Source organism: Lissotriton vulgaris, chromosome 5 (genome assembly GCF_964263255.1).
Source record: "Lissotriton vulgaris chromosome 5, aLisVul1.2, whole genome shotgun sequence".
Taxonomy (NCBI): domain Eukaryota; kingdom Metazoa; phylum Chordata; class Amphibia; order Caudata; family Salamandridae; genus Lissotriton; species Lissotriton vulgaris.
Window position 1 is genome coordinate 1,445,326,301 of NC_141693.1, and position 27,445 is coordinate 1,445,353,745.

The 27,445-nt window shown below is 46.6% G+C and overlaps 1 protein-coding gene across 1 annotated transcript in view; it reads left to right on the forward strand.

The window, feature by feature from the left end:
- PLXNA2 (plexin A2) overlaps positions 1-27,445 on the forward strand; it is a 563,332-nt gene that overhangs the window by 320,899 nt on the left and 214,988 nt on the right. The window contains exons 5-6 of the mRNA XM_086923371.1: positions 11,239-11,339; positions 26,743-26,866. Of these exons, the coding sequence (XP_086779497.1) occupies positions 11,239-11,339; positions 26,743-26,866 (225 nt within the window). The remainder of the gene's footprint in view (positions 1-11,238; positions 11,340-26,742; positions 26,867-27,445) is intronic.

The window sequence follows — 27,445 nt, forward strand, 5'->3', positions numbered from 1 at the left end:
CCCCCAAGAGATTGGAAGCCCAGGCCCCAAACACACAGAACCTACTAATTACTATTAGGTAGTATTTAGAAAGCACTTACTGCCGAAGTCCTGGGGCTTGGAAGCATTAACAGTAGGTGGTGTTATCAGGGTCGGATTGGGATCACAATTCGGCCCGGGCACTGACGAAAAAAGTGGCCCACATTCAAGAGGCGTGGCCCATATTTAAGGGGCGTTGCCCACATTCAAGGGGCGTGCCCTTTCATGAAACACCATTTGCACAGACAAGGAATGAAAGTGGGAGGATACTGTTCTTGCACACGACACAGGGCCAAGGGGACAATGGCCTACATGCTGAGCAACTAAAAAAAATAGCAAGGCCCCTTTTTGTCACAAAATTATTCCAGCCCTCCAGCACAAGAGCACCTGAAAAGCAGCAAAGCCCCTGCTATTACTAACCTACTCAGCCCTCCCCAGACCTTCAGCTCAGGAGCACATGAACAGAGGTAAGGCCCCTGCAATTAGTAAATTAATCAACCTTCCAGGCCTTGGGAAAATGTCCTGGCAGGGGAGCACAAAACACAGCTTTCTGGGTCATCAAAGGTAGCCAGGTAGCCAGGGGAGAGGCTGAGGTGAAGCTGGTGCATGGGAAGTGCCTTCCCAGTGTGTTGTGTCAGTTTGAGTATTTACCATTTACTGTAGTACTACCCTTGTACCTGTGTATGGTACCCTTTTGTAACTTGCACAAGTCACTTTTCTCTTGTAACACACTGTTTACTACCTCTCACTTTTGTTTGCTTTAGATACTTGCACAAGTGCCACCATTGCCTACGTAACGTTTGTTCTTGTGCTGGAGTGTCTGCCATTAATTGCAGTATTAAACCTCTACTTGTATTTTGTACGCTTTTGTAACCTGCGCACATATCTCATTTTCCTTCTGTAATGTATCGTTTGCTCCTCTTGTATTTTGGTTGCTCACTATTGTCACTTTTGATTCATGTAACTTAACGTTTGCTTTTGTAATTTGTCCACTAATAATTTTCTCCTCATGTATTATTGCTGTTCCGAGTGTGAAGCGCTCTGACACCTTCGGGTAAAGTCCGCACTATATAAAATCGCATAAATAAATAAATAAAACAAAAAATTTCCAAACATCACCAGGCCCCCACAGCAAGACCCATTCTTCCTCGCCCACTATGCCCTGAATGTGAAGGGCTGTGGGCGAGGTGTTAAGACTAACACTGTTTCTGGGCTGCATGGGCACCAGGGGGCCGAGGTGCAAATGGCTCAAAGGCCTGAGAAACACCTGGCCCCCAGGGAGGCCGATTATTGCAAACAATCACCCCTCCCCAGCCCAGCCTCAGCTTGATTGCTTGGCAGGGTAGGGGTGAAGGAGAGCCCACAGCTGACAATCGCTGTCTGGCCGCACAGCGAGGCTGCTTTCATTTTCTCTGTCTGTCTCCGTGCACTCTGTGGGCCGTTTTTTTTTCTCTCCCTTTTCCTAGTCCACTCTCTGTGGACTGGGACAGGGGAGAAAAAAAACGGCCCACAGAGGGCACTGAGGCACCGGCCCTTCGGCCCATTCCCGAATGCCCGCCTTGCCAATCCGCCCCTGGGTGTTATTATGTGCTAATAAAGATGGTGCCTTCGCATGTATAGACGTCACCAATCACGGGGCACCGATGTATTGTGGGCACTCTTGGAAACATGCATATATTACCATTATTTGTTGGAATATGTTTGTGTTTGTTCTTCTCAGGCAGGAAAGTATTTCATTATTACCAACTTGATCCGAGGCCACAACATGTCTCTTCATTATCTTATTTAGTGAATTTGTGACTGGGAAGAACAGCTATAGCACACTCTCCCTGTCAGACTACTGCAAAGCCCTTAAGTCACTGGAAGATGCCGGCACTGAGATGGATGTTTTGTATTGTGTCTGGCACAACGCTTCATTTGTTTATAAATAACTAAGGGCTTAGGAGGCTTTCCGACCAACATCTTCAGTTTCACTTTTGACCGCTGCATTAAAATGCTGGCAGTCGAAAGGGAAACTGGACGGCCATTCCGGCTGGATTCTGACGGGCTCAAGGAGCCCGTCAGCCAGTCGGAGGCCCCACCATAATCCCTGAGGATGGCGTTTCCACCATCGGGGTTACGATGTTGGTTGGCGACAGGCTTTCCATGTCTGCCTTTCCAACATGGAAAGTCTGTCGGAAAGTGACTTAAGGGACCCCTAGCAGGGTTCCATTACTTCACAACCTCTGGTTGGGAGCCGAGGTGCCCCCCTGTTAATCCCTGTACCTTGTGGCAGGCACCTTGGTGTGCTTGATGCGGTGCAGGGATTAACAGAATCTCTCAATTCCCAAAAACGGCAGTATCTTGTGCGGTCGCATTGTAATACTACTGTCTGGACCGCCGACTGGAGGTCGGTCAGTCCACAATCCAAGATGATATCGATCGGAGGCAACTCCGACCGATATCATAATCAGGGCCTAAATATATAAATTAATAAATAGGTGCAGGTGCCCAACTTTTTCCTCATGATCCTGCTGTCGGCAGTGCTGAATGCTAGGGCTGGCAAACATCAAAGCTGCTTTGTTTTGATTCGGTTTCTTTCTTCCACGACCCTACACATCTAGTCACTTTATCCCACTCTTGAGGGTTTATTTCACTCTTTCTTTGTCCCCCTGCCAATGTTTTTCTAGCATTCTTTATACCTTCTTTATCTATTTTTATAACTCTCTCTTTCTTTGGGTTAAAAAGTCTGATGATGAAAAAGAAGTCCTAGAACTCAACAAGGATTGCCAAAGCCAATCAGTTGCGCATCTTAAAAACAATGCTGGCCTATTGCCTTTGCCAGTGCTTTTTCAAAAAGAAAAAAATATTTTTTGACAATGCTGTCTTCCACAAAAAAAAGGTTGATGATGTGTATACGAACTCCTGTTTCATCGCACAGGCTTTGGTTTGTGTTGTGACATAACAGTGACACAGTATGATTACGTATATGCACGCATGCACACCTACGAATGGGAACATTCAGCATGATGCCCCAACTGTATTCCAAGATGGCAGATGCCTATCTTCAAGTAATACATTTAATAAAAATGAGTAAAATGTGTGCAAAAGCACAAAAAAGTAAAAAAAATCACCACAATGAGGAGGGGCATTTGAGAAATGGAGGATTGATGGTGGGCGAGTCAATGCATCAGCGAGGCAGGAGCTGCGGTGGTGGGCAGAGGAGCTATGGAAAGGAGGATTAAACATTTGTAAAAAAGCCAGCAGGAAAAGCATTGGAATGTCTGCTGTGGTGGGGAGAAGCAACAGGAAGAATGGTGGTAGAATTTGAGCGGCAAAACAGCACACTTGGGAGAGAGCAAAAAATACATGTACTCCTGTGAGTGCTAGAAGAAAAAAGTAATTCCCTGAATCAGTCAGTGGGAACACACAAGTCATCCTATTAGAATATAGTAAAGAAATGATCCAGAGGTGAGAATAGGGAGGAAAGCCATCCAGTAAGCAGTAGGGAAATAGATAGACAAAAAAGTCATCCAAAAAAAGAGCACTGGGATGACCCAAAGCCTACTGTATGTATATAGATATATATATATATAGATAGACCAACGAAGAGATGCCAAAAGATGCCCAGCCTGTTGACCGAGGCTCTAACGGCAGACATCACGCCGTTCACAAATTCTCTGTATCTCAAACTTCTTTCTCCAGTTTCAGAAAGATAAGCAACATCGACGGATTGTTTTTGCAAATATTTACTTGGCAATAACGCAGAGAAAATACAAAGGGGCTTATTATGATGATGGAAGGACCGCCACCGCAGGGCCACTGCGGTGGTGGTCCTTCCGCCATTAAACAGAAATTTCCCACCGCCAGATTAGGATGGCGGTGGGAACATGAATGCGTCCGCAGCGGACGCAAAGCCCGTCCGCCTCGAGCAATTGTCCCGATTGCCTGGCGGACGGCCCAGGGCACACAAAATGGTGGCAGTGCCTAGCAGGCACTGTCCACCAGATTAGGATGCAGGCAAACACCGGCCTTTCCATGGCGGCGATGCTGCCATGGAAAGGCATACGGAGTTCTGCTACAGGGCCCGTTGTGGGCCACCAGGGGGTAGGAGGCTGCACTTTGGGGGGTACCTATGGTACCCCCCTACATTGCCATGCCCAAGGTGGCAGGCACTGCGCAGTGCCTGCCACATTGTGCATCGCAATGCAAAACATGGTTGTTTAACATTGTGTACGGTGCTGCATCCAGCAGCACCGCCCGCAATGGTAAACTACCAGGATGTGCCCGCCAGTGTGGCAGGCTCATCCTAATACGGAGGCCGGGACCGGATCATCTATGGCGGAAGGTCCCAGCTCTGCGGGGCCAACCTAATAGGCCCCTAAGTGTTTCGACCGCACTCAGTCTGGATCCGAAACCGGAGAAAGAAGTTATATATATATTTGTATATCCAGTGGGACGGAGATGGCGGACGGGGGAAAAAATAGCCCTCTTGGCCAATCAAATCGCTGTATTTCTTTTTTATTTGTGGCACTCCAGTTGTATTGGACCAACCAACCGTCCAGATATCACTATATTTTGAATTTCGATTTCTCTAAAATGGCAGAACAGATTTACACCAAATCCCCCAAACCATGCTTTCTGATCATCCTGAATGTTTCCAGGAAGGAGCTGAGGTGGATGAACTTTTTTTACTGGAGATTCTTGTGAAGACTTGTCAAACTACGCCAAAGTTATTAGCAAAACAAAAACCCATTCTTCCAACAGAAAGTCTGACCTAACTAGCTATACAGTGGTGACTTCCACTATGTAATTAACATATATATGTTTGTACACCCCTCTAGCCTCACATGTAGGCTTTTTCTCTGGTATGCACTCTGATGTGTTCCATTTCGAAGTACAGCTTGGAGTCTCTCTCTGTATTTGTGACATGGACTTATGTTCATTCTCCATATATGACATGGACTCCTATGTCTGTGCTGTAAAAATTAGGATATATGTTTTCTACGTGTATAGCATTGACTCCTGTACTAGTGTTGCATGTGGTCTATATGCCTTGGGTGGCCTTCTGCCTGTTCCATGTGAATGTTTGCTGGTGTATTCCATATCATGTATTTGATGCATAGGACACTGACTCGCGTGTAATCTGTGTGTCTAGGAAGCGCTCACATGCATTAAATGTGGGTGTATGACACAGTCTTCCAAGTATCCCATTGGTGGTGTGGCGGGGCTCTCGTGTAGCGCTGCATTCCCATAATTCCCGGCCTGTCTGAAAGGGAGGCTGGTCCCACCTTTTCCCAGTAGCTGGAACAGTGGTAAACCACAGCGCTTTGACCGCTTCGACTGCCGTCTGCACAAACTTGGCTCCACCACCACCACCGCCTCCCTTTGGGCCATGACTTACCGTCTGAGTTGATTCCAGAGTGTCGCCATCCCTGCTTTGATGGCATTGCCAGATGTCTTGTGGCGACAAGGCCCTTTAGTTTTCTGTCGCACAACTGGTTCCGCTAAGAACTGAAGCCTTCCATCACGGGAAATCAATATTTCTACGAACATGACTTTGTGTTCCATGTTTTTCGTGCCACCAGACCTTAGTCTGAGGCGCCTCAGCCCTCAAAGGAATGACAGCCGCGCTCCCCATATGTTGTTTTTCTAGAACTCGAGCCCAACACCCGTTTCAGTTTTTTGGTTTTTCCTGTTTACATAATGCAGTGTGATTAAAGTTCAGGGGGGCCCCGCCCCCTCCTGGAGTGCGGGGCCAAGAATTGACGATGGAATGCGTCTTGCATTCAGCGCTCTCCAAGTCTGCGTGGAAACCTGGAAGCCATTCACAGGCGAAGCTGGCTGACTCCAAGAGCCTGGCTGCCATGCCAGAACTGAGCAAGGGTTGGCAGGGGCTGCCCGGGAACTGCTGTCTGCGGCATAAACTTTTCTAATTAAGATCAATTAAATAATAACAGTCTGATCTGATGCAAAACAAAAGTTTGCACCCGACCACGTGGAGTGTCCGAGCCCTTCCACTGCAGTGGGATTGGCAAGCCTCCATATCTGGGTCAACTTCCAAAGCAGTGATGTGTTCTGTGCCACCGAGGCCCTACAGTCGTCTCTTACATCTACCTTGGTCAACTGAATCTGTGGAAGGGACGCTGCCATTGGCAGGGGAAGGCAGATGGCTTCATTCTTGTTGGACATCATTGAAACCCTGCAAACTGGATTCTTCCCCAACATGTCATGGATCTGCGGGGTTTTGGGGCCACTATGCAGAGTTAGCGTGCTTTGCTCGGACAGGTACAAGCACTTCTCCCATCACAATCCTCTTTTACGCTACTCGAATGGGTCTGATTTCATGCTACATTTAGTCTACATGTTACATATTGCATTATTTCTGTTTATGACCAGTCTTTGTTGGATTAGAGCCCAAGGTCTATGCAGGGGTTGGTCTATTATAACATTGTGCCGCAGTCATACATTCGTCGTTAAGATAATATTTTAAGAACTTATTGAAGAAGTGTCTGTGTTGCCAACAAACCTGGTTGTCTGTTTCGTATCTACACAGCGTAGCCAGATGTATGTGTATGCCAGGGAAACCCTACTCCTACGACACAAGTCAGATGTGACTGAAGGAGTTGTGTTTGGAAGCTCGCGAGACTAACAAGCAGTACTGGGGTGAAAAGCTCATCACCTTTTATCTTTTAAGCAAAATTGACATCTGTCAAAGTAGAAATACTGTTTGACGTCACGCCACTGTCTCTTGAATGTTTTGGCAACTTATATATGAATTTCAGGGCCTCAGGAGTAAGAATTTAGCAATCAAGCAACATCCAGAAATGTACAAAAAAATGGACTTTAGATGTTCTTCCCAACCCTTCTACGTAGAAATAGTGTTGTAGATAACTTGAAAAATGTTACACATTAAAGAACATATTTAAAAATAGCCTGAAGAACTAGTAAGCATTGATGAACAGCCAGGAAAAGTGGGAGACTAAGATGGCCATGTAGATTTCGGTAGAGAAAGAGCAGCGCAGTAAATTAACGGTCCTCCAGTCTCGCCAAAAAGAGATTCCCCTACACCATTTAGAAGTGGCTGAACCGCTGGGTTTTCATCAATGAACTCTTGTCATCGCTGCCAATTAAAACCCTTAGTCCCAGATTTACTATGGTTTTGTGTCGAGGTTGTGTCACTTTTGTGGCACAACCCGGCTGCAAAATCCATTTTTACGTTTACTAAGCCACGCAAAGCCGCTTTGCATGGCTTCACATGGTTTAGAAAATATAAAATAACGCAACGTCCGCACTTCAGGTGATCCTGCTGCTGTTGGTACCACCTTTCAAAGTTCTGGCTCTTCCACTTCCGGTCAAATACATTCAGGGAGTTGTAGCCTTAATCCAATTCAGTTTCTTTAATTGGTCCTAAATGCTGTTTTTGATTAAATTAATTAGCTCATGAAACATGGTGTCTCAGTGACATGGCGCCATGTTGAAACCCATGCCATTTGCCCTGTCCTCAATGCCAAGGGGCTATAAGCAATAGCTTTTATCTATGGTGATAAACAGTTCACAAATGGCATTTAGACCCAAAATCCATTTCATTTCGGCTTATCACAGTCTACTGCAGTTGAACTGAAAACAGTTTGCAAGGCATTGGTCAGATCCTACTCCAGTGTTTGACACCGCCTCACCATGGAGAAGGAAGCACATAAGCCCATGATTTCAGTTTATAATTCCAATCCAATAACGGTGCCTGGCATCCAGAACGTGACCCGGCCTGCCCCACCGGGAGCTGGCTGTTTCTACTCTTTTCCATCAGGGTTGACATTTTGACACAGTCCCCTACGTGTCACTCTCAACCCAGTCTCGGGATATCAGTCTTTAGCTCTGCCGCGTGACCCTGCTGCTCTCTTCCCTCTTGAGGTCTCTTGTTCGTTCAGGCTTCCCGCCTTCGCCCTTAGTTCCGCTACACCAAGAGGAACCTGTGCTGTGTTTTTGGGAACGAAGAATCTCATTGGAAACGTCATCAAGTTGCTGTTTCTCTTCACTGAGTGATAGATCGCTTTAATTACATGAAATTACTCGGTGGCCCCCCTCACAGCTTCCCTGGATCTCCCTCAAGCCATTAAAAATAGATTTTCTGTATGAACTCCAGCAGCCCGGCAGGTCTCCTGGTGCAGTGGTGCAGTGGCGGGGGTTTGCTGGGTCAGGAGTGGTCAGGTGCGGATGCCTCAGCAATTACAAAATGGGAAAGGTTCCACAGATTTCTTTCTGTTATTGGGGTAGCTGTGTTTTTGGTACATTGGTGGCTATAAGACTCAGGAAAGAGCCGCTGGTTGGGTTTGCCAGGATCAGTAATAGGTAAAAAACCATCACCTTGTAGAGTAGCGGTGGATGTCTCCTCTACAGAGATTGAGTGAGTGAGTGAGTGATCTTCTGCTGTCATAAAATTACCCATTAGTCATTTGAACTTGATCAGATGGAGCTGAAAAGTATCTAGGAGCTATAAGTAAACAATGTATGGCACCTCCCATACTCATCCTGTGAATTGCCAAATCGGACTAGGGATCGTTTGCATTGTTTACGGTTTAGTTGTCTCCATTGTTTCTGTTCATTGGGATATCAATGAAGAGTGTTTAGAAAAAAAGCATTCCAGATGAATGTGGGCTGTGGGTCATGGGTTGTGATCTCAATGAGGTTGACACAAACCTTCATTCTTCAAAAACATGATGATTATAGAGTCGGGTGTTATTGGAATTTGTTATTTATTTGTCAAGAGTCACTGTCTTTTGTGGTGTGCCTAAAGTGGATGTAAAACACTGCTGTTATTATGAGTATCTGCAAATGAAAGAATATGAGCAGCTTTGACTGAATATGTATCATAACATTTATATATGCATGGTGTGCCCCTCTGCCACATTTCCTCTCATTATTCCTGCTCAGAGATCACTTTCAACATCTGGATGGTAAAATAATTCCGCGCTGTCTCGTGCCTGTCCCTTCAGGCTGTACAGTCCCCTTGCGTCAGGCAGTGCTGCAGGGGACAGCCTCGCCACCCCGGCAGCCATCTTAGGCAGGGCTTCAGACACAGCACGCTGAGGAAGGGCACGCAAACGATGGCTGGGTATGCGCTCCGGGTCACTGATGGCGCCAGACAGCCATTTCAAATGTTGTTCGTCTCGGAAAGCGGGCCAGGCAAAGCTAATGACGTCTTTCTGACAGTTTGCCCAGAGAACAGCTGCCAAAGGACCCACACTAGTCGGGGGTGAATTTTAGAAAAAGTAACATTCCTGCCATCAGCATCGGAACTTGAAGTCCACATGTAAGAGTCACAATCCAGCAGATGTACTATCATGTGAACATGTGTTGCGCCCCTCGACTCTTCCCTAGTTGCAGTGTGTGCTTTAAATCTTAATAACTGCTTCTGGGGCCCAGTCCTGGGCGGTATGGGAGCTGGGGGTGAGCTCGTCTCTGGCAGCTGTGCTAGACACACTTAGCATATCTCCCACCGTACAAACAGCCACAGCCCCTCTCCTTCAACAGACCTCTGCAGACAGCTGTCTGGAGTATACAGTCGCAAGGCAGGCAGACAGGCAGCGTTGGGGCACAGCCCCCCACGGTGCCCCCTGGCAGAGCATCTGCTGCTCTGACTGACACCTGACTACAGTTATGGGGTCTGCAGCTGACAGGAATGTGGAGCATGAAAGGAAGCGGTGACAGCACGGCCATATGCCCAGACCCTCGGCGAAAACACAGGGCTTTGTGATCCATGAAGCCACCTGACGGCGCTCTGTGCCCCGCCCTGGCACCGGTGGAGGGCCCCAGCCCTGGGAGCCTGGAACCGGAGCCCCGCAGCCGGGCCAACTGTGCGCGGCGCACACAAAGGCCTGTGTTCCCCTCGCCCGGCGCAGGCCGCCTCCAGACAGGCCCCTTTGTTCCCCTCGCCCCTGCTGAGAGCAGTGGGCACATTTCAGCGACAGGTGTAGCCTCACCAGGCTAAGAATGTGAGATAATGCCGTGCGACCTGGCTTCCAGTTCTCAGCCTGTCAGGCCAGACTCCTTCACAACATTTGTCACCAAGATCTCCAACGAAACCGCAAAAAAAATGTTATCCGGCGGCCACTCAAGACCAAGTTTGGTTACATTTCCTATCAGTTCGAAATATAATTCGATTTGTTGGTGCGTATGGATGAGGACGAAAACGGTAACCGATTGGGAAGTGGGAATGTATTGATATGCCAGGTTGAGGTTCTGTCCACACTTGCACCGCACCCAGCAGTCACTCTTCTGTCAGATTGCCATGTTGTTAGAAACAAGTGATCTCTGGGGCCATGATACATAGGTAAGGCTTCTTCTGAGGGACAATGGGTTCCTGGAAGTGAGGGTCACCCTGCGCATCTTAAGTTGCAACTCCACGTGTATGCATTAAGATAAATGTTCGGGTCAACCCTGTACGGGATTCGAGCTTGTGATCTGCAGGTTGCATTCAGATCTGTGCAGCAAATGATTTTTCTGAGGTGTTGGTAGCCCATGGTAGGGACCTTTTCTTTTCCCTTTCACTTACTCCAGGCAACACACCCATCTCTTTCTGTGTAACCAGTCCTATGAGGCCAGGATAAGCTTCTGTGTTCAGTTTTTGCGCATAGGGACATTATTTTCCATGTGATCAGTCATAACATACTACATTTGCTGCGATCCCCGAGAGTCGCTCATCCAGCGTCAGCACACTTTCCTGTGACAACACATATTACCTTTTTTCTCTGCTTGAATTGAGAGGCGTTCATGAGATTCACAGCAAATCATCCTCAGGAATCCACACGATGTATTGAGGTGAACCCATGCAGGACCCGGGGTACCACATGCGCAAATGGCTATAACCAAGTCTGTAGGAAAGCCGCAGTGGTCTATTGTACATCATCCATGGCCCCCTGACTTGTGTGATGCTAACAACAACCTAATCATGGAACACACTCAGTATTTGGAAACCAGGGATGTGGGCATCTGCTGTTCTTGGCCCCTTCTGCCTGCCTTCCCTGTCTGTAGCCTTGCATTATGTCTTTGACACCACAACACGCTTAACCCATCAGCTCCATCGTCATCATGTGTTCCTGTTGCTTAAATAGCCCTTCTGTGTCCTAATTCAGTAGCCTCTATTTTGACGCGCGTGTGTACTACACTGACATTGGTCTGTAGATTATTTCTTTAAATATGGCCGTACTGACATTGTTCCGCTCTTTCTCTTTTCACCCATAGGTGTACAGGGTGCCGGTAGAGTCCTGCGAGCAGTACTCCACATGCGGGGAATGCCTGAGCTCTGGAGACCCCCACTGCGGCTGGTGCGTCCTTCATAACATGTAAGTTCACCACCTTCTTTTCCTCGTAGCTGACTTTCATCATTCAGTGATGGCAGAGCACAAGGTCCCTGAAGGTCTCTGGTTCCAAGTGGGCCCAGGAAGGCTCAGAGGAAGGGATCAAAAGGTTTCAAAGTAAACGTTTGGTGGGGGGGTTCATAGCATTGTGCAGTCCTTCAAGAAAGACGGTGCACTCTCAACATTTTGGGTGATACCTTTTCTGGAAACATGTTGCAGTTTTCTGTAGTGATCTTTTACCTCTCAGGGAATCAGCCTTGCGATGCATGCAGAAAGTGGCTCTCTGGAGCAGCGGCCATCTTGGTGTGCATTGGCATGGCTTTTCGAAGAGTACAGCGTTGAGATGTCCGGGGCAGGATGTGATTTAATCATGGCCCGATCCCTACCATCAATAGAGAAACAATCTGTTATGGCTGACACCTGACGTGTCTTGGTGGGCATGAGTTCATTGAAAAGAGTGTGAATCCTGCAACATGTACACACTTCTGCTTTTGCAGAGGGCATTTCTGTGACTATGGGTTAGCATGGTGAATTAGTATTGTGTTGCATTGTAATTGCATTTATATAGCACACACTACCACCTATTGAGGCGTCAAAGCACTTTTTTGGCGAGTAACACACTACTCCAGAACCCATAAAGGATTAGTGCTGAAATTAATATAGTGAAATATGAAAGTAATTTCAGTGGTGGATATGTTAGTCAGTTATTTGGATTGAGAAGGATAGTGGCGGATAGAAGATGGTAAAAGGTTTGCATTTATATACTGCTTGCTAACTCTGATGCGGTGTTTACGTGCTTTTTTGGCGAGTAGCAGACTACTCTGGAATCCATAAACCATTAGTATGATTCATGCTTCTACCTCGTACTAGTAGAGGATATTCAGAAGATAGAAAAGGGTGACTGTGGTGGTTAGGGAATGAATATACATTCAGTTAACTGTACCTAGACTCTCTGTCTTCAGAGGTAGAAGACTCGGGTGTACGCGTAGGTGAAGGACATTGAAATCCCTTGGATTACTTAGAAGAGCTCACGTGTGTTTGTGACGCTGCCGGCCTCTGTTGCCATCACCTTATCCGAGGGGGAGGGTTGTTCACGCAGTCAATTCTTCTGATGGCAGATGCAGTAGACACTTAGGCGTGGGTCATTGTGTTTAGATTTGAGAAGGACACAGGCGGATGTGACGGTGAATGGATGGATGAGTGAATGGATGGGCGGAGGGATGGACCAATGGACGGATGCATGGATGCATTTGGTTACATGTATGGATACACGGAGGGATATGTCACTGGTGTGTACTTGTTGAATGGTTATGTTGCAGGTGAGTTAACAAGGCTGAGCAGTACCCTCGACATGCATATGGACATGAAGATGCTTTTTCAGATAAGCACGTGGTGTTTAATATCTGAAACACATGCCTCACTTCTTCTGCGTTGGGTATCTCCGTCTTCGCCTGGGGTACGAGTTTATATGTGTACAATGCAGTCCTCGTGGGTGTTTATTTTGTTGTCATTGCTGGCTTTGTTGGGGCTGTGGGGGGTTGTGGACTGGAGAAACAGAGCTTCGGATCTTTCACTGCATAGGAAGTGCATTGTTTTTTTTCTCCAGTTGGCTATTACCTCTGTTTGATGCGCATAGCAGTCTGCAGCCACCCTGGACCCACCAGTAATTCTTGAGAGAGTCCCCAGGCTCCAAGGAAATGTACACAGGGCATAACTCATCGCCCGGCTGGGGCGCACACTGTTTACTCCTCAGTATAAACTGTTTATATCTGTCCTTGCCATCGTGGCTTTATTTCCACGATACACTTCACTTTCTGAGCTTTGTTTGAGTTTTCTAGCCATGTTTCTTCTTTTTGGGATTAGTCGGGTTATGGGCAAGTGGGGACTGTTTTCTTACCTCTCCATTAGTGGAAAATCCTGCTTGTTTGAAAGTGCCATGGTGCTCAGATCTTCCTGTTCTAAGACATTATCTGTTGAGGCATTTAAAGATACAGTCTTCTTACCCCTTACTCACGGTGCAGAATGCTTTAAACTGCATACTGAGAAATTATTACATTTAATATGGTTTACAATAGCTGTAGAGTCACTTCAAAAATTCAATTTCTGCTACGGTCTGACGTCAGGTTCAAAATGCTATCATTGTATACTGCAGTGACACGCCATTTGTAACTCACTATGTTTGTCACATTCTCTCATGGTGTGTGTCAAATCATGCTTGGAGTCCACACACAAGGAGCACACGTGTGCTGCCAGTGACATAATACATCAAATTTGACCTATGCAATGTTGTCATAACTCTGGAATTTTCATTCACACAGTCTCTGAATCTGAGCTTTTAAAGCGTTTGTGGCATATCAAATTTATGGCCGCATCCATAAAAAAATCACATTTTCTTGTTTAAAAAAAACACCTTTTCACTTGGAGGTGCATCTCAAAACAGATCTCTTATTTTTAAGCTTTTTTTCGAAATACCTCATAGGGTAAACCTATAAAAGCAGGAACACTCGACTGGAAGGAAAAAGAATTGCTTCAATAAATAACAAATATGGCCTTTGTATTTCAGAGGAGCTCGGCTCTCTTTCCGGAGGGACTGACTAGCGCCGTGCTTTAATATCTCAGAAAACAAGCCACCGGCATGCTGCTTTATGCCTTCTCTGGCAGCGGGGCTTCTTGAAGGTCACTTGCTATGTAAGGCCTTTTATTACATTTCATCCTTTGCATGCTACCTCACCCACAAGAGCGTACCATGCATCTTGAAAAAAGACATGTGTCCCTCCCAACATTCTGGGACCTCCATAACTCTTGGTAATGAGCTCTAAAGCGACTTGGAGCAATGCGGATTGGGACCCTGTCAGTCGAGGAAGAAAGCGAAGAGGGTTGCATGTCTTCTGTCAAGATCTTTGTGTGGCCTTTCTTCACAAGTTCGAAGGATGGCAGCTCTGCTCAGAATTTCATCTAGTGATAAAATGAGTACTAAATTGACATTTGAATAAGATGCGTTTTATAAAGTGCTTAGAAGTTGCGAGTTAGTGGATTATGCACACTATAAATTGTAATTGTATTGTATTGTAATTCAATTTACATAGGGTGTTGAAACATGCTATTCAGGAAGCCCATAAAGGATTAGTGGTGAATTAATATGGTGAAATATGAAAGTAATTTCAGTAGTGGATATTAGTCAGTTTATTTGGAGTGAGAAGGGTTGGGGAGGGGTAGAAAAGAGGGAAGTGTTTAGAAAGGTTTGTTTTGGGGATCGGTATAGTAAAAGAGGTGTAAGATGATGCAAGGAGGGGTAGAGTAGGAGAGAGTCTAGAAAGGGTTATTTTGGGCGATCATAGTAGTGGTATGGGGTTTTGGGTTAAATGAGAGAGTGGATGTAGATGCATATTGTTAGTAGTAGTTGTCGTGGAAGCATCTGTTTTTTTTTTACAGAGTTTTATATAGCACGAACTTGACCCGAATTGGGTATCAGAGTGCTTTACATAGCACCAGTTGCATTACATGAGGACACATTCATTTTTCTTAGGCACGGGGAGATTAAGTGATTTGCCCAGAATCACAGGATGTTCAGCATCATTGCAGAGACTCAAACCCAGTTCCCCAGATTTGAGGTCGACTGGAGGATGAAGGCCGTAGATTCCGAGAGGGCGTGAGGTCCATTGGTCACTTATATCGAAAATCAAGTATCCGCATGCGCCCGGAAGCGGTGGCTGACATAATCAACGTCTACTGGATTGTATACCACACACCTGTTTGTACTCACTATCTGACGTGCAAGATCTATTGTAAATGATAAATGCGTGCAGTCAATCTAACTGATCACGAAAACAACTCCAAACCCTAAACTGGGCCTCTTCACAGCCATCAAAGCTTCATAATAAATAATTTAAAATAAAATATTTGAAACTCAAGGAGGTGACAGGGTTAGATCGGGTACCTGGAGCCTGATCGAAGACATGAGGTCGCACAGCTCAAGAAACGGAGTCCACTGACCTTAAGGAAAGAGGTTTTGGAACACTCTCCATCACTGTACCATACTGATTCCCCAAATGTTTAGAAATATCCTGGTTGGGGTTTTGCCCATTTCTTCTTGTTTTTTCACGTCATTTAAAAAATAATTTCTAGATCTCGTCCCTGCTTCTATGTCTCTTGTTTTTCTCCTCTTTGCCTTCTGTTGGTTTCCTCTATCAGTTCAGTCTCTGGCATCTATCTATCCATCTCTGTTGTATCTCGTTTCAATTTTTCTGTCCCTTCAATGTCTCTATTCTGTCCATCTGTCTCTTCTTTCTGTGCCATCTATGTCTATGCCATCTCTCTATCGCTTCTATGTACGTCCTTCCCATTGCTCCACCATGAACAACCTGTGCCATTCTCTGTATAATACAATGCATTACATTGCCCCTTTTGTCTATGCCTTCTAGGACTGCCTCTTCTTTTCTCTTCCCTCTTTATCCCTTCTTTGCAGGTTCCTTATGTCTCCACTTTGTCTACCCCTTATGTACCTCCTTTCAATGTCTCTTAACACCATCGATGCTTGTGTTATTTTCCTCCTGTGCTGACATTTTGGATATTCCATTGTTCATGACGAGCTGAGCTCGTCATGAGCGTCGAAGGAGTTAAGGAGACCCTAGCTATCTCTTTTGGTTGTTTGTCACCTCACGGCCTCTGTGGCGGGTGGAAGTTGGTAGGTAGGAATGCTACAAAGCAGGGATACAGATTTTTCTTTCTTCCTGACTTAAGAAATAGCCATTCTGACAAATTTCTGAAAGGGGTTGGCTGGAATCAGCCTCTTTCTGGACCAGTCTGTTCCTTGTTCATCAGGATTTGCGACGGTAGGGCGTGACTCCTCACTTGACCTTGCCGCCAAAGTGTTTGGTATTCTTGTCACAAGCACTCCTAGTCTTCTTGGAAACAAGGCCTGCGTGATTGTGGGTTTAGGATGGCGACCCCCAGGGACCGGTCCCAGTGTTCTGATCTGTAAGGTGATCGCCTGCTCCTTTGAGGCCTTCTCTAAGAGGATAAGCGCTCGGTGTCTGTTTCCCGCTTCCCTTTGTTCACCACTTGAACTGATGCCACCCGATCTGTCATGAACTGCTTTCACCTCATCGCCAACGTCTTCTACCTGCAGGGTGACTCGAGGCGCTGCGTTGGAGAACCTACCCTAAATGTAACTCTCCTACCTGACCCTAGATGCCACCAGCGTGGAGAAGACGCGTGGAGAAGACGCGTCAGAGTAACCAAACCTACACAATAACCTATTCCGTGATCCCACCTGTCACGTTACCCGATGCGTCATCTCAGTCCCCTTGGATACAGTCCTACCACTTCCTTGTTACCTTAGGTACTGCTTGTCACTGGGAGCGCACCTCACGGCCACCCTAGACCTTTATCCTGCAGCTAACTCACCCATGTGCTTCAGGCCAGGGTGTTCGTCTTCTTGGCACTAGATGACGCCGGGACTGTGACCCAAACAGATGTTTGCCAAAAATAATACAGACGAAAAAAATTAAGTCAAGGGCTTTGCAAATAACGATAAAATGTTTTTTATTTAATGCTGGTATATACAAAAGGGGGCCTCGGGGATGTTTTTACAAGGAGCACTTCTTTCCTGTCACCTCTGTGCCTAGAGAGAGTGCGCCCTCTCTGCTTTCTTTGTGCACATTCCGTCTGCGTGTGTCAAATGGCTCACCGTGGCTTGCTGTCGGGTCTGGCGGGCTCGGTCCACTGAGGTACGATAACCATCGCCCGGTGTGGCTCAAGGTGAAGCCCTCCTTACCAATGCCGTGCCAGGGCGGCCACGGGCACTCTGCTCGGGCTGCACACGCGCTGCGGCCTGGGGGAGGGGGGCAGGAGGGGGGCTCTGAAGAGAAGCACTCCCCGGAGCCCCTGGGGGTGCGCCTGGCCTTGGCACAGCTATAGACTGGAGTCTAGCTGCTTCTGAAGGAGAGCGGAGAGGGCACGGCCGCCTGGCACGGCTCGAGCGCTGCGGGCAACCTCTGTAATGGCGGCGGAGTGTGACGACTGCGCCTCTTCGAGGCTGCCGGTGGTCGGTGGAGTCCTTTGAGAAACATCCGCATGAGCGTCGTGTTTGTTCCGTATTTAAGTGCTATATGCCGAATCCATGGCACTCTTTGAAAGAGGACTGCACAACTGAAGCGCTGCCTTTGTACAGTGTAAAGGCTGGGTTACATGGATGTGAGGGCATAGGCCGTGCAGGGAATACTGGCACACGAAGAGCTATTTTACAGGAAAGAAACACAAGGTTTGTGCATAGTGACGCACGTTCCCTGTTAATCTGTTCGGGGCTGGGGTGGGAGGGGGGATATAAAGGATATTGTGTATTCAAGCAGGTGGAGGTCATGTTAATGACAGGCTCAGCACACCTGTGCAGGGCCTTGTTCTCTTCTTTAATGTATGTTGGCATTGGCACCATGGCACAGCTCGTCCGCGCGCTGGCATCAATGTCCGTTGGTGGGGTGATGGTGATTAGACTCATCTCAGCCTCTGACTGCTCCTGGCATACCTGAGTATTGTTAGTCTATAATCACCAGTCCGTGATGCGCCACCCCCTGCACGGCGGTGCCACCCCGCGCAGTCTGCACAGCGCTTGTCTGCCCTGTGGCTCTGTGAGTTTGTTAGCAGGTGGTGGTCTCAGGTGGGTAGAGAGAATCTCCAGCCCTTAACATATTCATAAGGCAGCTCCATCAGACCTCTGCGTTTAATCATTGTAGGGCGCACGCTAGAGTTGGCAGGTCCCCGAAGGGCAGCGCCTTATTAAAGATGTCACTTATGGACATGGTCCGTCTGCTAAATGAAGTCTGTGGTGCAGAGTGTTCTGTCATTGAACTGCCAGGCCGAGAGGCCGCCGTTTCTAATTGATAACTGGTCCCAGTTGAAAACTGGTCCCATGGGGCTGAAGCTATCCAAGGGGCTGGTCCAGGAAATGTGGGTCAAGCTTTTTCTCCCCCTTAAAGAGTGCCTGATACTGGTACTTGGACAAATTTATAAGCACTTTCAATTGTCTCTGACAGGTAATTGAGCTGATGCTCGATGGAGAGAGGGGATTAAGGGTGTTTGGGGAGATTTACCCAGGATCACACAGTCCTGGAAACCCAGGATTAGAACTCCGGTTTTATCAATCCACATTCATTAATACAAGAACTAGAGAATTTGTCCCATTTGAAGGCTAAGCAAGAGAATGCTCTCTCTTGGAACATTGGTCTCTCATTGGAGTGTCCCACTGTCTGGAGGGCGTCCAATCAGACCGACAATGCTCTGTTGACAAGAGGGTATCTTAAAGGTCCGAGGTTTTGCTTTTTCGATTGGTAAAAAACAGAAACATTTGTTTGCGAGATGCTGTACAGATGCTAGATCGCTTTGGGTGGCAAGTGATTGATTAGAATACGAATGGCAATCACATATAAGATAAAAATAGAGGAGAAGAGGGAATAAGTAGTCTACAGTTTGCGTCAATCATTGGAGGCGCGAGTATTGTAACGTGACAATGTCATGGAAGCTTGCAGATCTGAGAAAGCTGAGTGAAGACAACAGTTCAGAGAGGGCTATATTTTATTAGCAGAGGTTTGCCACCTCAAAAAATTGGATGCATTTCTGTACTGAGCTTGTAGATGAAAGAAGAGGTCCAGCATCAGGCTGGCGGGTTCTGGGAGTGACTTGTGGGGCAGTAAGAGTCTGATGCAGTCTGAAGGGGACTATTGAAACAATCGTAGAAGGTCTGAATGAGAAGTTGGGGTAGGTTATTTTGTACCCAGTTAAGGTAAGCAGGATTAAAGCTGGCTTTCAACTTTAGTTTGACAATGAAGATAATACTGGTGGGTAGGTGAAAAGGAGTGCTGGGCACAAGGCGGAGGCTTTTAGAGCATTATGGGCCTGGGATAATGTGTCCAAGATCAAACAGGGGTTATTGAGTGTTGGAGGAATGAGTGCTTCTGTGTGTGTAGAGAGGGGATGAGCTTTGAGTTGTATTTCTGTATTTTGGGTTGTGGTTTGGATTTCTGGCAGTGATGCCGTGAGGGGTGGAAGGTTGGACAGAATGTAGGTTGTCCATGAGGTCCTGAAAATGACAGGTGACTGACATACAGGATTGAAAGTGAGTGCTAATTGAGAACAACAAACTGCTGCATGACTCCCAGTCCGGCTTTCGTGCGAATTACAGCACGGAGACGGCTCTGGTAGAGGTTACCGACGCCATCAGGGAGACGCTCGATCATGGGGGAAAGGCTATGTTAGTCATGTTGGACCTATCGGCGGCGTTCGACACCGTCCCACACGCAGGTCTTCTCTCAAGACTCAGGGAGATTGGTCTGCGAGGGACGGTGCTGGACTGGTTTCAATCCTTTTTTGCCGACCGCCGGCAGGTGATCTGGGCTCCGCCGTTCTCGGCCGAAATGCCTTCGCTGGAGGTGGGGGTGCCCCAAGGTTCCATCCTGAGCCCCACCATCTTCAACATATACATGGCCCCTCTAGCGGAGGTAGCGGAGGCGTTTGGGGCCCGGGTCATCTCATACGCTGATGACACCCAGCTTTTGTTCACCTGCAGGAAGGGAGAGGCCTTCAACGGCGGCAGAATCAAGGACTGTCTGAGCGCAGTCTTTGCGTGGTTTCAGCGGCACAGCCTGAAATGCAACTCAGACAAATCTGAGCTGCTCTTTTTCGGCTGTGCCCCTGATCCGGGCTGGAAGACATGGTGGCCCCAGGACATGTTCCCCCCAGAGAAACCATCTTCTCAGGTAAAAAATCTCGGAGTGGTGTTTGACGATGATCTATCCTTTCGTCCACACATTCTGGGATTAGCAGGGAAATGTTTCAGCATCCTCAAGATGCTTAGGAAATTTCTTCCTCTGCTCTCACTGCAGTATCGTAGGAATGTAGTCCAGGCACTTGTGGGATCCCGCCTGGACTATGCTAATGCACTTTTTGCAGGCCTACCTAAGTATCTGTTATCCAGATTGCAGATTGTCCAGAATTCGGCAGCCAGAGCCATCTATGGGCTGCCCAGGAGAGCTAGCGCCTCTGCGCTCCTGGCTAGGCTGCACTGGCTGCTAATTTTGGGGAGAATCAGATTTAAACTCCTCACTCTGGCATTTAAAGCCCTCCATGCGATTGGCCCTAACTATCTGAGGAAGCGTATTGCTTTCTATGTGCCGCGGAGGTCGCTGCGGTCGGCGGACCTGGCTAAAATGGAGGTGCCTGTGGTCAAACGTGTTCGGATGGGAGGTCGTTCCTTCCAACACGTGACTGCCTGCTTGTGGAACGAGCTCCCACTTTCCCTTCGGAAAGCGAACAACCTCCTGGCTTTCAGGAAGGAGTTGAAGACTCTGCTCTTTACCAAGTAATCCGCCGTGACTGTAGTAGGTTTGCCTTTGGTTTCCTGTCTCTCTGGGCCTCTTTGCTAAAGCGCCGGGACACCCTTCTGGGGTAGCCGTGCGCTCAAAAAGTTCGGCTTAACATTAACATTAACATTAACATAGGAAGATGTACTCGAAGCAGGAGCAAGACGGGTTAGGCTGGTCTTCAGTGGAGTTCCATCTCTGCTAGTGACACAGCCATGTGTGGAGCGCAGCGGGTGGGATACTGTTACGTGGATAAAGGCAGGGAACTGTCATGACTGCACTATGACGCAGAGTGGAGTGTGAGCTGAATCAATCTTTGGTGCACCTGATTTTATTTCATGTGTATCTTGCACACCCCAGGTAGGGTGAGACAGAGGAGATGACAAGCAGGTCATCTTTGTAGCTTGATATTTGTTAGATCCTTGGTTGTGTAGGAGAGCTGGATGCCCAAGGGAATTATTTATTGGGAGATCGGAAAGTGTATATAGGCCGCAGGAGCAGGTATTGTCTAAACCTGCATGGGCATCACAAGACGCTGGGTATCACCCAGGGGTCATAAGTGCAGCCGGTGGTGGATGCCACTTAGATCAGTAAATTAAAAAAAGTAATTGCAGGAAAGCCCTTTATTTTTGGAGGAGCGGGCCAACAGCAAATGGCAGTTTCTAGGCTCACCCCCCAAAACAAATTAACAAAATAAATCAATAAACAACTGCAGTGAGTAGGGTGCTTGGTTGGGGGCTAGCAACTGGAAGTGGCAGGGGAGCAACAGAGGCGCATGGAAGCCGTTTATGGCATGCAGAGCAGCCTGGCAGCAAACGTTGGCTGCAGGGCCATCTTAAAAATAATAACAACTACTGTGAGGGGTATGATTAGCATTGGAGGAACGTGTTGAGGGGTGGGTGAAGGGGGACGAATGGACAAGAGTAGGTATTGAGAAGAAGAAGTAGCACAACACAAGAGAGACACAAAAAAACATACACTTTCATAGAGCACTTAATGAAAAAGAAAAAAGCAGTTTTCCAAAAGTGAGGAGTGAAAGGATAAAAGTCAGCCAAATAAAGTGAAGGTAAAAAGGCTACGCTCTGGGGCGGGACAAACACTAGAAGAAGGAGAAGGTGAGCTAACGCATAGGAAGCAAGCAAAGAATAGTGACAATAAAGCCAACTGATGTAAGCAATGAGCAGACACCAAGCAAAATGTAAGTCTTTGATATGCTCCACAGGAGGCTCTCTCCTACAGCCAGCTAAAAGCTGTCTGCAGGCATTGACCTAAAAACTGAGACAAATTATCATGTACATAGGAAAATATACATTTTGAATAAATCTGCAGCAGCACATTTCTCAAGGAGTGGTGCACCAAAATCATGCTACAGGCATGGGCACATTTACGGACTATACCCTTTTCAAACGGTATATCCAAAACGTTCAAGTTTATGTTTTCCTTCATAAAGTGCTTCTTTGCGGATGAGCAGTGATTATATTATCTGGGAAAATATATCTTATCAACTGCAAAAGATTTTCAGGAAAGCATGAGGACCCTTTAGTTCGGTTAAAGGGTTCCATTTAGTGGCTTTCTTACCACCTGCCCATTAATTCACAAAATGGACCCCTGCCTTTATTTGAAGACCTCTGCATTTTGAGGTTGGGGGGGAACAAACAAAAGTCACTAACTTTATATTTTGATCACAAACGTAAAACAGAGCATACATGTTGAAACATTCCAAAAGTGCACCATTGCAAATAGTGTCGGATTTCCTTGCTGATCTTTAATACAGTGAAAATTAGACTTTTTATTTTTCAAACACTAATGTGTGATCCTGAAATCTCCAAACTAAACTGTTTGTATTTTTTGTTCAAATGTTGAAATGCACATTATCTAGAGTGAGTCCACATGGAAAAAATGATTTTCCCAATTCATTTTCAGATAATCCTCCTGCGGATAGTCTATTGCCATGTTTTGAAAATGCTTTCTTTCTAAGATAATAGTCTTTTGGTAGCTTTTTGACAGTTTGCCAGTGTGAGCCTTCTTTTATTTTGCTGACTTCCCAGATCTGGTATTTTATCTCATAGCTAAGTGCATTCTGGGGTTGCAGCCTTGTGTTCTCAGTGAGAATGATTATTTTTGGTTGCTGTTTGCTGACAGATTTTTCATATTATGAAATTAGCTGTAGGGCTTAGGGTTCCCCAGAGCCCCAGCAGTTATGATAATGCATATTTTAGATTAATGGCAGACGGACCCAAAATCTGCAGAAGCAAATCCACTCTAGGGAATGCCATTGGCAGGAAAGAAAATAATATTGACATAGTGTTGTTCCCCGGCTCGCTCCTAGACACAATGCTGGAAGGTAGAATTAAGCAGACAGCCCGCGTATAGAAAATTGATTTCAGGGTGACTGTGGAAGGGAAGAGTTGATTCCTAATTTCCATACTGTATGCATCCCAAAATATATTTCGCCTCTCAAAATGTGTAATATTGATGACTTTTCTAGCAGCTGAGACTAGATTCTTTTTAAATTTTATTAAAAACATGAAGCCTGTGGGGACAAAGGTTCCAATAATTTTCACATCGTTTTTCTCTGCCTTGGGAGTGGAGGGACTTCGTGTGCCTTGCCTTTCGCAGAACCGATCAAACAGGGTACACAGCCCAACTCACACACAACATGAGCCTAGGGGCTTGGCATGCATTATGAGGAGATGCTAAGCATTGCTGGCATGTTGGAGCAGAACTGTGAACTTTTGGAGGAAATTGCTGACTGTGGTCCTTTGAATGAGTCATCTAGGCTAGATCAACATGTATCTGATTGCTGGCCAACCATGAATCTTAGTATGGTTTTGCAAGCCATGTGAGACCTAGGATGCATCCAAATTCACAATCACCAGAAGACAATAATCAATGAAACATGGAATGAAGATTCATGCCATGCCTTGGAGAACTGGAGAGAGTGGACAAATAATGTAAGTGATGCCCTACTAGGAAGGGTTGGCAAGAACAGGGAGCATCTATTCCTGCAGACTACTTGGTCTTTGAGAGTTAACTATGTCTGATTGTGAACACTCTTGTGTTTAGGAAGAAGCAAATCCACGGTTGTGGGGATACAGAAGAGGCGCAACTAGAGGCAAGCTTCGGGGGGGACTACTAAAAATTTTGCAGGGGCTGATTCTTCCAGCAATAGGCAGAGTGGAGGTGCAGGGGCTCTAAGAAGGGGTGAAAAAACAACAAAGCCTCGTTAAAAAGTAAATTGTCTTTTAAAGACCTGTGAAGTACTCAGGTGTGGCTGTGTGTGCGCCTGGGAAGCTGTCTCGGACGGGCTGACACCCACGACGGGGGGGGGGGGATGAAACCCTTTGAGCCAATGGGCGTTACGCGCCTGGGGTACAGTATTTCAGGGTATCATGTGCAGGGCCGGACTGGGAACCGAAACCAGCCCTGGCAAAGTGCTCGGCCGGCCCCCTCCCCCCCCTCTTTGCCAGGGCCATTTTTCCGCCGATTTTGTTACAGGGCCGTTTTTGCACCTAGGCTGCAAAAAACGGCCCTGTTACAAAAACGGCCCCCACCCATGCGGCCGACCGGGGGATTGCCGGGTGCCCGCAACGGCCAGTCCGGGCCTGATCATGTGGCTCTCCAGCCTCCTCTTCTCCTGCACCAGCATCAGTCCGGGTTTCCAGATGACGCAGTACAGCCTATATATATGTTTATATTTTTTTCGTAGTCATGTCCCTCTAATAACCTGCGATGTCAGCACATGCTTTTTATTTTATTTTATTTCTTTCAAATTAATGGAATAAGTAACTGCCCATTCTAGGAGTGTAATCGTCGCATTGGCATTGTGATCATTTGCTTGTCAAATGGGATATATTGAATTATTTTTTAATAGAAAAGAAGAAATGGAATCAAATGAAAGACTTAAAAACACTGTGTAAAGTCTCTGGCCTGTAAACTATGTATGCAGTCTGCATGTGACTGATTTAGAGGTATTAGAGATTGGTACAGCACTTTCTCTGGGTGCAAAAGGTCTAATATACCAAAATGAAGATGAATTCCTGACCATAAAGTATAATCTCATGAGATACCTCATTAGGTTAAGCACCCTCGTCAGTCTACCTATGTATAACCTGACAATCAATCAATCAAACAATCAGTATCAATCAATACATCCTGCAGAGCTCTGATTTTCACCCCGAGGTTATCCAGACGGTGAGGTGTAGGTGGTCTCATTCAAAAAGCCAGGTCTACACTTCCCTTCTGAATTCTGCCAGGGAGGGAGATGCTCTTAGGTGGAAAGACAGGTTGTCCCACGGTTTTGCAGCGAAGTAGAAGAAGGCATGGCCTCCGCTGCAGCGGATGCAGGGGGTGCATGCAGGGGCCCAGGAGGTGAATTGGAGGTGTCTGGCGGGTTGGTGGAAGTTCATGAGGTGGTTGATGTAGGTTGGTCACTGGTCATGTATAGCTCGGTATGTGTGTGTTAGGAGTTTGAACTGGCATCTCTTCTTGATGAGGAGTCAATGGAGATTCCTGAGGTGTGGGGTGATATGGGTGCATTTGGGGGTGGTTGAGGATGAGTCTAGCTGCTGCGTTCTGTGTGGTCTGGAGTCTCATGAGGAGTTGGGTGTTGATACCAGCGTAGAGAGCGTTCCCATAGTTGAGATGGCATACAAAGAGGGCTTGGGTGATGGTTTTCCAGGTGCTGACGAGGATCCATTTGAAGATTTTGCTTCAAGCATGAGTGACCAATGTTTTTTCTATGCATAATGTCTTAAAATACAATTCAAAACAGGAAATGATTAAATAGAATCCTTGATCTATAAGAGACCTCTTTTGGGACCAATTTACAAAGGTAAAATCAGTGGTAAACCGAAGTCTACCACCAAATTGACATTTTTCACACCTGCAAGGAATTTCCAAAGGAATCCAAGCAGGAGGTAGAACCATTGGCAGGGGCAGATATCTCTACCATGAACAGCTATAATTCCCTCACCAGGAATGGAAATTTGACATGTCCAAACTCTGTTCCATACCGTTTCCATCCTAGAAAGGGTCAGAAATTGACTTACTCTTGCACAGGACTACCACAAATCTCCTGGCAGCATGGGAAGGGAAATGTGTCAACCTCATATTTGGTGGGGATGTAATAGATTTTTTTTGTCAATGGAGAAAAAACAATTCCCTGTGGAAAATAAAGATACATTTGAAAAAAAGTTTGTTTGTACAGTAGGAGTAGGATACTTCTTGAATGATCACATGACCATCCCAGGATTATGAGCTGATCCCCCACCTGTGCAGTTACCAAGGCATAATCCTGTGAATATTCGTGCATTTCAAAACGTAGTGACAGTTTGTTCAGGCAGAGGTGCCCATCTCCACCTGTACGTTTACTATATTTTTGCTGAATGAAGCCCTTTGTGTGAAATGTATAACATGTCATCCATAGTTTCCTACGGAGCTCACAGGTATATCTTTCATTTTGAAAAGATAAACATTCTAACAGAAGCACGAGTGTGAATGGGGGATGCAATTACTAATGACAGAAAAGAAGTCCAAGGGTCTTGTATAGCTCTTGCTTTAAACGAGATGTCTCTCACTGGGCTATTGTAAATGTTTTTCCTGCCTCGGATGAAGATGATGCACAGACAGCCACACTGCAGGCACTGCAGTGAATCTACCCTAAGACCATCAGGATGTACACAGATCTAGAGCAGACACCACCTCTTGAAATACTTTCCCACAAATGTCCTACCTGCAAAACGGACTATGCAGTTAACAAGACCTTGAATAAATCCTTCTAGCCCACAACACTGAGAGATGCAGGCAAAGCTGAATCCACCCAGAGTCAGGTTTTTGCCAGCCCTCCTTTGAGGATATTTCAAGGTCAGTTTTATTGTCCTCTCAAAGTGATTGCCTGAGGGAAAAATGAATGCTTGCTGGTTGAGGGCACCTTGGTAACCCCAGACGAGGACATTTAGGGAACTCTCTCTTTGGCCTGTAATTGAAAAGACAATACTGTGCTTTAACACGTGTCTTCCATCTTGTTCCCCCAGGTGCTCTCGGAGGGATAAGTGTGAGCTCGCCGAGCAGCCCTACAGATTTGCTACCAATTTTGCACATTGCGTCAGTGTCACAGTGCAGCCGAACAGCCTCTCTGTCTCTGAGCACAGCCTCCCGGTAAGTGCAGGGCGATCATGTGCCTTCTCATCATCTCAGTTGAACCGTGTGAACATGGTGTAAGTTCTGGCTTTGTTTACATCACGCTGGGAAACATCCATTGATTGCAACGCAGGCATTACAACGCAATGCCTTTACAACGTGGTCAATAAAATACAGGATCCATTACAACGCATATCCCTCACTGATTAGCACCTTCCCTGAGGGAAGTACCTGGCGGTGTTAGAATAGTAATTTTTGTTGTAATGGAATATGCGTGGTAATGGCTTGAGTTGTAAAGGCATGCGTTGTAATGGAAGCTGCGTTGTATGACTGCGTTGTAAAGGTATGTGTTGTCATGGTTTTCGTTGTAATGTCATACATTCATTCACGCCATGTCCTTTCTTAGTGAGTGTGATCCTGAGATACCTTGTGGAAACGATAACCCCTGATGACCCTGGCACATGGGTGTGGTGGGTCTGGATGACAAGAGTTGGGGCAGGTGGGGATGCATGGATGCTGCTCTTGAAGGCTGGTACTGGGTAGGTGGGAATCATGGAGGAGGCTGGCAGTGCAGGCTGATAATGGAGCAGGTGAGGC